Genomic DNA, 14,344 nt, shown 5'->3' with positions numbered 1-14,344 from the left:
TTACAGACGTTACTTTGAATTTCCCAGCTTTGGTAGGTGCAAACCAGACACATGATGTTATTTCTTTTCAGCCCACATGAGAAAAAGTTACATGCAGCGGAAATCTATTTCAGACAACAGTGTTTCTTTAGCAGAATAGGATTTCTCTGATGCTTTGCTTTGCTCCATATGCTTCTAATTATTGCTCAATTCAAACAGCTATTTCTGCATTGACTTGCAGGAATCTCAGAAGGCACCTTCTACGTAGGCAAGAAGCATAGTCCATAAATAATTTCAAAAAGTATTAAAGAGGGGAAGCTTCATAGCTTTTCATTCCAATCTATGTGGTATTTAAATAAACCTCTGTGGCTTTCCAGTAACATAGTAGGAACTCCCAGGTGGCAGGGCTGGGGGAAGAGAGGGAGGAGAGCACTAAACATACTAATGAACATGTAATTAAGAAAATGGGCTCTCATTCCCTTCAGAGACTCCATGAGGAGGGAGCTTATTTGAAGTGCTGCTTTCTGGTTCCCCTCCCTCATGGAAGGAAATCAGCTTAATATATCCAGCGCCATGCAGAGTACCAGCTCCAAGAGAGTCCGGTCAGTGCAGACTGACACTGATGTAGACCATAGTTTAGAAGGAACTGGTTAAATAAAGGCAGAAGAGAGCATGTGATGCTGGTCCACAGACTCCATGAACTCAGTTTCTGTCTATAGGCACTGGCATTAGGTTTCTGCCCCTTTTCCTTGACAGTAGTGCTTTATTGGAATGCATTTTGGGTCACGTCTGCCTGGGGGCTGTCCTGGAAAGGGAAATTCTCCATGCAGCAGCACCAGCCATCTCCAGGGCTTGCAGGGATGCAGCAGGCAGTAGCCCTGCACAGCAAACCTTCACATGGCCTCAAGCAGGGAACCACTTCAGCATCTCCAGGGCATGACTGGGACCAAAGGAAGAAACAATTCTGTTGAAGAGTTTAATTGTAATTGTGGAAGACAAGGGTTAATTTGTGCAAGCCCATCAGGAAGAGGGAAAATAAAAGTAATTAAAATGTTTGTTTCTCTTTCCAATCCAATTTTGGAAGTGGAGTTGGTTAAGGAAATTTCACCCTAAACATAGGATGGTAGCAGTGATTGGTAATTTAAGCATTCATGGGAGGAGGAGAGAGGATTTTGTAAACAGAGGCTTAGGAATTCCTTAGCCTCTTCAGACATCTGGCAGGTTCTGTATTGAATAACAGCTCTTCTTCCCTTTTTTTCAAAGCTTTGGAAACAACATATTTCTGGAGGCTACACTCATCTTTAGTGAGTCTTAATCAAGCAAAGACAAACCATTTGTTCGAACATCAGGCAGTGGCTTCCTGCCAGTATGATTGTTAGATGGCAGAACCATGTCCTAAGAGAGATGGCAATAGTCCCATTATTCAAGGCATTCTAAATTAGATTAATTACACCACTAGCATATGTAATAGCAGGGACTTAACGATATAGTGAGTCTTTCCCATCTCTTATTTTGGGCCAAATCCGGTTCTTCTTCCTACATAAACAGAGCTTGAGGCTTTGATGAGTATCCTGCTCTGTTTCCACTGAAACAAGTGAAACTTTACCCATCAACTCAAACAGGACAAGTGCAAGCCTTCAGTCTGTTCATTAAAGAGGATTTAAAATACTGTCTCAAATAGATGAGTCTATAGAAAAAATTAAAACAAGGTTGGGCATAAATGACAAAAGACATAGCACAATGCATTTCACCACTGCATCCCTCACAATCACAGGGCATCAACAGGAGAGTGATCAGAGCAACCGCTCACTATGTCCACACCAACCCTGGTGCTGGAAGCAACACAAAAGTATAGTCATTCATAAGTATAGTGGCCCCATCTGCAATAAAATGGGAAATTTATGCACAAACTTGAGAAACCTGGCTGGTTTTTATTAAATTGTTACACACCTCAGTCAGCCTTACACTGCTAGAGCTGCATACAGAAATGCTCCAGGACAAGAGTTTGAAGGCACACTAATGGCAGCTACACAAATGGGACAGCTATATCAAGCTGGCTGGCTGAAGGAAGGAGAACTAGTTTCCTCTAGCTTTTCTGCAGACAGTTGGGCTTTGTGATTGTGCAGTTCCTTCAGGAAGGACCTAGAGATGAGGTGTTAGCACTTGTCATTCGCCTCAGAAACTCAAGGGAGATTTATGGAAAGGGGAATCACACAGAAAGAACAGCAATCATTGAAATCTGGAGGAAAAGACATGTCTGAGAGTCTAGATGAGGTCAAGGATCCATGGTGCAGAAGAGAGGCTGGAGGACTATAGTTCTGAGAAGGTGAGTTTAGACCACAAAAACACACTAGCCAAATTCCTGAAAAACATTCCACAACAGTGAGAGCAAGCAGAGAAAGGTATATTGATTTCTGTTTGGATCTGTAATACTTTCAGGCTTATAAAGCATTATTATTGCTGTTGTTGTTATCTCTGCTAGAGACCTTTGCAGTCTTGTGAGTCATTCTCACAGACTCTGGGAGAAGCTCAGGATAAGCTGGAGCACCCATGAGGCTGAGACTCCCGCAGCATCTGAGAGAAGGTGGCCAGGGGCAGAGAGAAGGGAGCCTGGGGCAGCTCCATCCCAAACAGTTCTCCCTGTGGTGCTGCCCAGACTGATCCAGAGCATATCCAGCTGTACGTGCAATTGGCCAAGATCAGCTACAGCAGTCCTGTAAGAGTCCAAGCACCCAGAACGATCACAGGGTCTGGGTGATAATACTGCTGCCAGCGGAGAATTTGTCTTGTTAAAAAACCCACCTAGCTTAAGGAAGTGTAATAGAGAGGAATTGCCTGCATTTTATACCAAACATCCTCTGCAACCCCAAAAATGTGAGAAAGCAGACTGAATTCACTTTAAAGAAACGGGGGAATTCAAAGTGCCATGCAAGGGTTAAAATGTAACTGATGTCCTCACTGAACTGCGGAGTAGGGATGAGCAGATCAACTCCAGGTTTTGTTTTCTTATTCATGGATCTGGGAGATGAAAGCAATCATCAGCCTGATAGCCCATCTTTGTGAATGTTTCCTAATGTTTTCCCCAATTTAATGGTAAACGTGGAAGGCAGTGCTGCTTCCCTGTATCCTTTGGGATACTACTTCATAAGCTAATAATTATCTTACAAATCCATGATGCAACTAGCTTTTACCTCTTTCACTGTGGGAAACCACATCCCCTCCAGCAGTATCCCCTTCCTTTTGTCACCTGTGCCCTCACCATATGCTCTTTTCAACCAGTTTCTTATGTCTTCAATCTACTTTCAAATTACGGCTCCATGATGGGGGGGCGGGGGCTTGCCTTCCCCACTCCCTGCCTGTGAAATACCAGGCTCCCCTTCCTCATTACAGAAAAACTAGATTCCTTTAGTGAGCTCAGACAAGACACAAGTTAATCTATCAGACTGATAGAAATGCAAGCAGATGTAATACTGTGAACTTACTTTATTTCTAATTATGCAAATCATTATGTAAAATAGGCAAATGCATCATTTCCCCCCAGGCTCCTGGCACTTCCCCACTAAGCTTTAGGGAGTGCAAATTTTGATGTTCTTAGCTCAATAGCCTGCCTGATCATGTAAGTCTATATGTAAGTACGCTTCAAAACGATGAGGTTAAAAGCGTCGTGGAAGTTATTCACCAAACGTAACTGGGACAAACCTCACAGATGAGGCAGTGGCACTGGGACACTAGTGACAGCACTGGTTAGCAGGGCAGCTAGTGAGGCCGATCAAGTTTCTGGTGGAAGGAGAAGGGGGAAGCGATGGTCTTTGTTCTTCGGAGGGAAAAGAGGACTGGAAGCCTTGCAATAGGTAATGTGAAAATGCTCACCCTCGGGCACCCAAAATAAATGGTGGGGTGGGGAGGGGGTGTTTTGTTTTGATTTCCCTCCCCCCATGGGAAGAGTTTTCTATCAGATGGGATAGGAAACAAGGGAAAATATATTAGCCCAATTTAAGGAGGCTTTAAAACAGCAGGAAAAGACATCACGCAGAAATGCTGCTCCTCACTCTGACTTAGCTTGGAATTTGAACTGGATTTATTTTTAAATGCGTATAAAGACATATAATTGTTCCTAACAATTCCTCCCTAGGAAGCCAGGACTTTGCTTTGCTTTGCTGACAAACCGTGCAGATACTTAGAACACTGGTGGTTAGGAGACTTCTAGAAAAAACCTTTTCAACTGCTGTGTGGTTGCAATAGACAATTTCTCAGATGCTGCCAAGTCCTGCGCAGCACATTTGTTCTGGGTGGCTGATAACCTGGCTAACTGTGCCTGATGAGAATCCCTCATTTCCCTGCTGCGGGGAAATTTAAGTAATTTTGTAGGCTAACGATTGTGAATTTAGATTGAGGTAAAAAACAGGAGACAGCACAAGTTTGCTGCCTTTTGAAGCATTGGCTGATGGTGCTTATGGAGGTTCTGGATGCTTCAGGATACCCGGCATTTTGGGGTTCTTTGTAATTACCCCCTGAAAGCTGTCAGGATGTCCTAGACTGACTTAGGAGCCTGGGACTGTCTTAGGCGACAATCTGCTGTTTTGAGCCTGCCACTGCCTCTCTCGGTGATTGTATTCCATCTCCCAATGGGTCTAAATAGGGAAAATGCCCCTTTTGGTATTTGGTAACATGCCCAAGAGACTTTCTTTCTCCATCTTAATAAATCCTGTTGCACATTCCTGCCATCTGGGATGGCCTAGCAACACTGTTACACGTGAAGTTTACTCTCTTCTCATCTCCTTAAGAAACAATCTAGGATACAGCTTTTCTTTCTTCTTCCTTTCTGCCTAATCTTCCACTTCTTTCTTTTTTCCTTTTGCTTCACTCCAATTATACATTATGTTCATGGTAAGTGTAATGGAGTCACACAGCTTTTATAGCACATACCAGAGCTCCCAGTCATCTCTGTTTGTACCATGGTTTGGATGAATGACTCGAACAAATGGGACCAGTAGGAAACAGGGAGAACGACTGATGCCATCTGCCCTGTCTTGTAAATAAATACCCAGTCAAAGTCTTGCCACTTGATTTGACATTCCTTACTCTGAATAGTTTCTGTCACTGTCTCCCTATTGCTGAACCACAGTTTCTTGCAATACTATTTTACTAGCTCTGCACTTGTCTCTTTGCATGCAGAAAGCAGAACTAGTGATGCATGGGGCAGAAAGTTTGCAGTTGCTTTACTTTCTCTGCATTGTCATTGCCTGCCAGTGAAACATCTCCTTTCATCCAGTGCTTTTCATAGTGAATATCAAGAAATGCTTTGCAGATGAAGTCAGCCATATAAGCCAAAGTGAAAAATAGAGGCTTTAAGGTGATTATAACAGATAGGTGACTCAACAGCTCACGCAGTGTTATAGAAAGATGGCATGGAAAGTAAAAAAGGAAAAGAAGAAGACTTGAAAGAATATGTTTTTTTGAAGGTTACTAACAGCCAAGGAAGAAACAACAGAGTAGACAAGTTTGTGTAACTTTTTACCATGGGAGGTTATTTAGGTGAAGAGTATCTCAAAAACCTGCTTAGTCACTAGGTGCAGAAAAGTAAGGAATTTAGATAACAAGCCTTAACAAACAAAAACCCTGAAGTTCCTCTAAGGCACACTCAAATAGCTATAACTGAGAATGAAGACAAGACTTACTTAAGTTTTTGTTCCAGAAGCAACTGCTGCAGCCACGAGTGGCTAGTTCTGCTCATACATATTTTGGAGAGCACAGTATTATTTTTAAAAACATCCACTTTTAGAGGAGTACATTTATTTTGGTAAGCTCGCTTCCGTCAACTTCTCTCAACAAATGTAACAAAAGCTGCAGCTCCATGGTCTGACTGGCATGAGGACACATTGTTCATGAGCGGGAGAGGATATGGGAAACATTTGTCCAACAATTGCTGTTGTGGTTCCCTGAGCCAAACCCTGCTCTCTTGAACTGCCCTGGAGGATGTACAGATTGGTGTATTTGCTTAGCTGCTAATAGGAGCACAGTCCCAAGGAGCAAAACTAAGAATTTGAATAGTATGGTTCAGGGGATGTCTATCCTCAAAGGGAGGGATGGGGTATATTGAATAATATTTGGCCCACGCCTTTCTTTGACCACAGGCTCTGGTAGGCCAATGTGAAGGAAAAGCAGGCCTTGTTGCAGGCTTTTGTTGAGCACATACTTTCTCTGTGCATGTTCCAGAAGCTGGATGGTTCCAGCAGCCCTTATTTCAGTGGTGCACCTCAAAACACAGCTATGCTGCAAAACCCACACTTCTGGCCTTAGCAAATGTATGCTGGCCTAGATCTGTTCAGCATCACCCAGCAGTTGGTAGCAGCCCTCTCCCAACCTCTGCCATTTTCTCTCTTGTAGGCAGGCTGGGCGCTTCCACAGAGGAACTGCTTTTTTTTTACAGTCTTTTTCGAGTCTCTTAATGGGTTGCAGCAGTGCAGATGGGGATTTAAAAATTCTCCTTTCTGCTTAGGTAACACTGGACGTTTCAAAAAAAGCTGCCTTCCCCCAGCTAAAGCTTAGATCTGCATGAATAAAGCGTTTATTCTGCCAGCAGAAAGCAACGGTCATGCTGCGATAACAAATCAAACCCCCCACGCTGGGGGAGGCGATGGCGCGCAGACATGCAACGCAATCCCGACAGCGAAATCGGCTCCTTCTGCAAACGCACCCGGGCGCTGGGGCTTTTTTTATTTTCCCTTTTATTTTTCGCCCGTTCTTTTTCAATAACCGCGGGCACAGGCAGCTGTTTGCGTTTTCAAAGCCCGCTCAGAAAGCAGCCAGTTAATTTTAGTTTGCTCGGGCCACCCTGAGCGAGCTGGCTGGGTCCCCCCCTCCCTTCCCTTCCCGGCTCTGCCCTGCAGCACGGGGAGGGGGGTTGAATGGGGGCCCGAGGGGCCCCGGGGCAGCTCCTCCTCCCTCCCCCGCCCCGCCCCGCCGGGAATGGGAAAAAGTTGGGAACAACTTTTCCCCCCTTCGAAGGCTCGGGCTTCTTCTCCGTAACCCTCCCCCGCACGCTCGGCCCGCCCCCTGCGCTGCGATTGGCGGGCGGGCACGTCGAGGCCCCGCCCCGAGCATGGTTTGTGAATGGGGCCGGGGGCAGGGGCGGAGCCCCGCGGCGCGCCAGCACGTATATGTGTCTTTTTTTTTGTGCCCATGCGGCCGCGGTTCGGGAGCTGCGGTGCGGGTGGAGCTGAGCAGAGCCAGGCGGGAGACAGCGCGGACGACCCGGACGCACAGCCCGCAGCGGCACCCATCGGGAGCGGAGCCCAGCCCAGCCGCGGGGAGGATCGCGCAGTAATTGGATTTTAAAAGTTACTTAAGCGCCGCAGTAAAATACACGGCTCAGCCGGGAGCGGTAATAATCCGGTTAACCGTAATCTAAATCCCCGGCGCCGGGCCCGCGAAGCCGAGCGGGGAGCAGCGCCTCAGCCTCGCCGCCGTCACCGCGGGACCCTGCGTGGAGCTGGTCAGAGCCGTCGCCGGGCTTAGCGCGCGTCTCCCAGTCGCCTCACCAGCGAGAGCGGCTCCGGAAACTTTCTCCGAGGGACGCTCCAGCGCGCCTCGAAGAGTCGACCCACCGGAGCCCAGCAACAAAGTCGCGGAGCCGCGCTCCTCTCGCCGCTGAGGAAGGGGCCCCGCCGCCGCCCTCCGGGCGTTGATGCCCGTGGGGTGCCGCGTCGCCCGGCTCTGAAAGACTCCCCGCGGTTCCCCGGGCCATCGGCCGCCCCGGCGATGCGGACTGGAGTAGGCGGCGGAGCGGCAGCCGCCGGCTGCCCTTTTCTAGGGCTGGCCGCGATGCTGGCCGCCCTGCTATGGACCCCTGCAAGCGCGGCGGCGCAACAGTACCACGGCGAGAAGGGCATCTCCGTGCCGGACCACGGCTTCTGCCAACCCATCTCCATCCCGCTCTGCACGGATATCGCCTACAACCAGACCATCCTGCCCAACTTGCTGGGCCACACCAACCAGGAGGACGCGGGGCTGGAGGTGCACCAGTTCTACCCGCTGGTCAAGGTGCAGTGCTCGGCCGAGCTCAAGTTTTTCCTTTGCTCCATGTACGCGCCGGTGTGCACCGTGCTGGAACAGGCCATCCCGCCCTGCCGCTCTCTCTGCGAGCGGGCCCGCCAGGGGTGCGAGGCCCTCATGAACAAATTCGGCTTCCAGTGGCCAGAGCGCCTCCGCTGCGAGAACTTCCCCGTCCACGGCGCGGGTGAGATCTGCGTGGGCCAGAACACGTCGGACGCGCCGCCGGGATCTGGCGGTGCGGCGGGCCGGGGGGCTACTGCCCACCCCACGGCTGGCTACCTTCCCGACTTCCTCACCCCGCCACAGCCCCCTTCCGGCTTCTCTTTCTCCTGCCCACGGCAGCTCAAAGTGCCCTCTTACTTGGGCTACCGGTTCCTGGGGGAGCGGGACTGCGGGGCTCCCTGCGAGCCGGCCCGGCCCAACGGGCTCATGTACTTCAAGGAGGCAGAGGTGCGATTTGCCCGACTGTGGGTGGGTGTGTGGTCTGTTCTCTGCTGCGCCTCCACCCTCTTCACCGTGCTCACCTACCTGGTGGACATGCGCCGTTTCAGCTACCCGGAGCGGCCCATCATCTTCCTCTCGGGCTGCTACTTCATGGTAGCTGTGGCCTATGCGGCAGGCTTCTTGTTGGAGGAGAGGGTGGTATGTCTGGAGCGCTTCTCTGAAGACGGCTACCGCACTGTGGCCCAAGGCACCAAGAAAGAAGGCTGCACCATCCTCTTCATGATCCTCTACTTCTTTGGCATGGCCAGCTCCATCTGGTGGGTCATCCTGTCTCTCACCTGGTTCCTGGCTGCTGGCATGAAATGGGGCCACGAGGCCATTGAGGCCAACTCCCAGTATTTCCATCTGGCTGCCTGGGCTGTGCCCGCTGTCAAAACCATCACCATCTTGGCCATGGGGCAGGTGGATGGGGATGTACTCAGCGGAGTGTGTTATGTAGGTATCTACAGCGTGGACTCGCTGCGGGGCTTTGTGCTGGCGCCCTTGTTTGTGTACCTCTTCATTGGCACTTCCTTCTTGCTTGCTGGCTTTGTGTCCTTGTTTCGCATCCGCACCATCATGAAGCATGATGGAACCAAGACAGAGAAACTGGAGAAGCTGATGGTGCGCATTGGTGTCTTTAGTGTCCTGTACACTGTGCCTGCCACCATTGTCCTGGCATGTTACTTTTATGAGCAGGCTTTCCGTGGCACTTGGGAGAAGACATGGCTCCTCCAGACCTGCAAAAGCTATGCTGTGCCCTGTCCCAGCCATTTTGCCCCTATGAGCCCAGACTTCACTGTCTTCATGATCAAGTACCTCATGACCATGATTGTTGGGATCACGACTGGCTTCTGGATCTGGTCTGGCAAAACCCTTCAGTCCTGGCGGCGCTTCTACCACAGACTCAGTACTGGCAGCAAAGGCGAGACGGCAGTATGAGACCCCCCCCAGTCCCCTCACACAAGCATGCACAGACGCAGAGGAGGCAGCAATGGCTCCCTGAAGAGGGAGGAAGGGAGGCTTGTCCAAAATTTTTCTTCCTCCCAGAGGGTTTGAAACAAACAATACTCTTTGCAGAAAGGCTCGGATGGACTGTGTCCAGTGGTGCTTATGCCCAGCTAAGTGGAAGAGCACAGAAAAAGAGGCCACTGGTACGATGGGAGAGTCCTTCGTGCACAAGAAGTCCCCTTATGTCACTCTTGTGCTACCCCTGTGCAGGGGAAAAAAACAAACCTTACTTAAAACATCCTTGGACATGCGGGAGGGGAAGCCGGATTCATTGAGCTGCCCCTGCCGAGAAGTAGCCAAACCCTCTCTGAATTGCTGGGGTCAAACTGCGGTGTGGGCTGGGTAACCCTGGCCCGAGCCTGAGCTTGCTGCCTGCTTGGCTCCTTCCAGCTCGGCGGAGCCACCACGTGAGTACCGCACAGCCTGCTACGGCCCGGTGGGGTGCCTCTGCTCTGTCAGTTCCTTTTTACCTCAGTTATACCTCTTGTAATTGTTTTAAAGTGAAAATTCGGCCTCGGTCAGTTGTTCTTGCTGCTGTGGGGAAGGAGGGGGTTGCTATTCCACACCCTGAAAAGAAATGACTTGTTGCTTTTCAGCAGAAGGCTTTTCCCCCTTGCCTTTGTTCTAGGAGACAATGGGGGAAACAAAAGTGTTTTCTATGTAGAAAGGCATAAGCACGGGATCGTTTTTTATGGGCAAACTAACAAAAAGAAGTCGTTGAGGTTCACCCTTGGATGCGAGAAGCTCACAGAAATAAACATTCCTTTTATGAAAAAAGGAGGCGGCAGGATGTTTTCCTGCCGTTCAATGGGGGTCTCTTTTCTAAGCTGAAGGAAACACAAGACTTAGAGGGCAAGAAGAGTGTAACCAAGAGCACCTGCCAAAACAAGAGCCATTAAAATATGTAACATAAAGATACCAGTTTGCTCTTTCCTTCCCATAAACCTGCTTTCTCTCCCGCTTTGCAGCGGGCTCGCTGCAGGTAAAGTCAACACACAGATGGCTTCCGGGGACGGGAGGAACAGTTTTGGCTCACGATGGACCCTGTGCCTGCTCCTTAGGTTTCCTGAAGCTGCGCGGCTGTGAATCCTGGCACAGGAGGGGGCTGAGGTTTAGAAACAAGCATTTGCTGCGAGTGAGGAGCCTTCTAATTTCAGCTAAAATACAGCTGGTTCAGTTTCCAGTGCTCACCTCTCAGAAGGAAAGACATTCAAAAATCAACCATCTAATGCTTTGTTTTCTTTTTGAAATGTGACAGATTTTTCTATTCTGAAATTTTTATGTTGCCTTGTTCCTATTTTATTTTTTGCATACTCCTTTCACCTTTATATTCACCGAAGGGTTGTTTTTATAAGTATACGTTTGTGTGTGTATATTCTTGCCTAAGGACAAAATAGGACATTCTGGATTTTTAGCAAGTCTCTGCCCTATAGCTGCTCTTCACTTTTTGGTTTTGGGGAGGGGGAAGTGGAATGAAATTTAAAAGAGAAAACCTGTTCAGGGTGAGGGGCAGACTGCTGCTGTCTGAGGGCATACCAGTAGTCTGGGCATGAGGAATGGGCCCATCAGCCAAATCCTTTGGTAGATCTGATTTCAGACTTGCAGAGCTCGGGTTTTTGTCTTTTATCATGTGCACGTGGAAGAAAAACAAATGCGTAAGACAAGTGCAGTATGTATATTTTGTAAAGCTCATTTTTGTAAGAAAATATGTATTTATGTTTTTACTTGATTTTTTTTTTTTGAAGGTCTGTATGAGGCCCTGATTCATCCCGTGTACAGATCACTAAATAAATAATTTTTAATACAAGGGCTCTGATGAAGTTCTTTCCATCTTTGACCACTCAGCAGGTTATAGAAGGGGGGAAGGGGGGCAGCTCTGTGAGTGGTGTCTCCCCTCCTGCTTTGTTGTGGGAGATGCAAGAGACTTTTGGGTGAATGCACTGAGCAGAAACTCGGCTGTGATTAGAAACTGGCTCCTCACAGCAGGAGACTACAGTTTTAGACCGTTTCAAATGTTTGCCCTTGCTTGAGATACTTGCATCCTTACCAAGTTTTCCTTCCAGGCTCTACTGCTTGCTGAAGGTGATCTGATAAACCAGTTTCCTTATCTGGAAAATAAGGATAATGCTCTCTTCCCATTCCAAAAGAACTGAGAGTGAGAACCAGAGGGTGCTATAAGTGCTGTAAATTAAATCCTCATTTCGATGGGTGGGGTGTTTTAGGGAAACACTCAGGAGTAGGTCCTTTTAAATAGCTTTCAAATGGCAGGGTTTTGAACTGGCTGTTTTCTCCCCTAGCACCTTTGCTATCTCAAATTTTGTTCAGGTGAATTTTACTTTAATCTTAATAGCTTCACCCCGCCCCCCCCAGCCTACATTCTTTCTTATCACAGTCATCTGAAAGCTGATTGCTTCAATGGAATGGTCTATTTTACTTCGTTGTTTTTTTTAACTGAAATGAATGTTTAGATCTCAAGCTGTGTTGCTACAATCATGGAAAGTGCCCCAGCAAACATAATTTTACACCTATTAAAGGATGGCAGTTTCCAGCTTTTCTCTCAAAACTCACAATGATTTCAGCCTAGTTATTGGATTCATCACCGTTCCTTTGCCTTAAACTATGCCTATACTAAAATTTAAGCTACAGAACAGAGATGTAGCTAAATGCCATCATGGTAGCTGTGGAGCACAATATTGTCTCATTTACTGAACACAGTGTGCAATAGTTGCACTTTCAGGGCACTATTTTATTTGGACCCTGCTGTCAAACACAACCTTTCACATTGACAGCACACGAGCTACTGATTCAAGTTCTTTTCAGAGCTAGCACCATTCATGCTGACTCTAGAAAAGCCACATCTTTTATTTGAAAACACCTCTAGTTGCTCCCCAGAATCACTCATCAAGTTTCCTTTCTGAAAAGGCCTTTGCTTTCCTGCAAGTCAGGCTGCTTCAAACTGCTCCATGACATGCGCATGCTGATCATTGCTATGGGGGGTTTCATTCCACTCACTTAGGAAACCTGAACCTTTTTATAAACATTTCCTCCCATTAATCCATCAGTGCTGGCTGGAACGATGGAATGGCTGGAACAGCTCGTGCTCTGAAAGACCAGGAACCGATGGGAGCAGCGGTGTTACTGACACCCCTGTACTGGACAGCCACACCTGCATTGCTAAACATGCAATTAGTCCTTAATACATCATGGACAACTAAGCCCACAGTTCACGCAAGCAGCCTGTCCTGCTGCTCTTCTCTCCACTCGGCACCCATTCCTGCTAGCTGGATGAGAAGCTCCATTTAGGTGTGATCACTACCCTTTTGTCCATATGTGGAAAAAATTAGACTTTCAGTTCATGAGACATTCATATCTGAAAGGAAATGTCTCTGTTTCCACCAGAAACAACTAAAGCTGAATGCTTTTATTTCAGTATTTCCTATTAGGTACTTCTGGATTTCAAATCACTTATGCAAAACTATCAAAACACTGGGATTTGAGTTGGGTTTTCAAATTTGAGATTGGAGGTGAAATTTGATGCTGCTGCTGCTGTAAAGTAGAAGCAACTGCTACTCACTTTTAAGCAGATGTGACTTGCATTGAATTTGCTCACAGTGGAAACAATTTGGAGAATTTCAAGTAGTGATAGCGTCTGGCCTTCTGGAATAAAAATCTCTATCACCATTATGATAACAAAGTGGTAGTTAAGTCTCAGAATGGGGTACAATTAAAAAAATCTCTTTGTGAAGCTGACTGGAGAAAAAGGAGGGAAAATAACCCTGTACTAACCTTTGCTAACCACTGCAAAACAATTTTGTTTCCACTAATGTTTAAGTCCACTTTCAGTTAACAGTTTTTTAAGTTTAAGAAAAGTTTCCTGCCCTTCACCTTTGGCTCTTGTCTATGCAGCATTTTTAGTTTACAAGATACTGGCAAGTAATAGTTATCATTCATCAAGATCTTTCTATGTTTACACCATATACTACATTTTCAGGAGAAACACATAGACACTGGTTCTTCAGTTTCAGAGACATTTATGTTACTTTCTAGAAGAAAGTAATATTATTTCAGGCAAGCTAAACAGGCATCTTTAACAGTTCTAGAGTTCACCAATAGCAGCAACTGAATGTTTGCCTCCACAGAAAAAAGTGCTTTTATAATACATCAGTGTTTGTCTGGGTTTATTTTTGGTGGAATACCCACACCAGAGATTTAATGTTTTTGTCTACGTACTTCACCCACAACCAATGGCTTTGCATGCAAATAAAAACCACACATCTCTGTGTTCACCAGCTGGCAACAGTAAACATTACTTATAATTTCACATGGGTTTAGAAACCAAATTGCTAGCTTGGATCTTAAATAGCCTTTTTTTTCTACATCTCATTCTCACTTCCTTCCAGACCTTACAGGTACTGTGCATACACTCTTTCTATTCCTGCTGATTTTTAAAGCCGTGAATTCAGCTGAAAGAAATTCAGTCTGTTGCTTGGAAAGGAAGAGACAGCTCTGAATCTTCAGTGTTGTTCACGACTGTTCACTGACATAGACTATTGCCAAGTCTATATAAACCAGGGTAATTGTTTCATGCCAACATGAGTGTGTGGTTTTGGCAGCTACAACACTGCACAGGAAAACATAGGATTGAGAGAATAAATATAGCACAAGGCAAGTTCCCAAATGCCCCACTTAGAACCAACACATTTTGAGTAAGATAATGCCCAAACGCAAAACTGAAATATGTCCATCAGAGTTTAACACTGCTCAGACAACCAGTTTGCACCACCGTGAGATGAGAATGTGGGGAGGGTTTTGATGC

At 47.1% G+C, this 14,344-nt stretch overlaps 1 protein-coding gene across 1 annotated transcript; it reads left to right on the top strand.

The window, feature by feature from the left end:
• The first annotated feature begins 7,616 nt into the window (after positions 1–7,616).
• FZD7 (frizzled class receptor 7) lies at positions 7,617–11,335 on the top strand. The gene has a single exon (XM_061456135.1). It carries the CDS (start codon positions 7,741–7,743, stop codon positions 9,457–9,459), a length of 1,719 nt encoding a protein of 572 aa, XP_061312119.1. The 5' UTR covers positions 7,617–7,740; the 3' UTR covers positions 9,460–11,335.
• Positions 11,336–14,344: the final 3,009 nt, after the last annotated feature.

The sequence above is a fragment of the Pezoporus flaviventris genome, unplaced genomic scaffold (genome assembly GCF_033815535.1).
Source record: "Pezoporus flaviventris isolate CSIRO_AGI_PZ_B2104156 unplaced genomic scaffold, CSIRO_AGI_Pfla_v1 ptg000001l, whole genome shotgun sequence".
NCBI classification, from domain to species: domain Eukaryota; kingdom Metazoa; phylum Chordata; class Aves; order Psittaciformes; family Psittacidae; genus Pezoporus; species Pezoporus flaviventris.
Note: the sequence above shows the minus strand (reverse complement) of the source record. Positions and strands in the feature narration are given on the sequence as shown.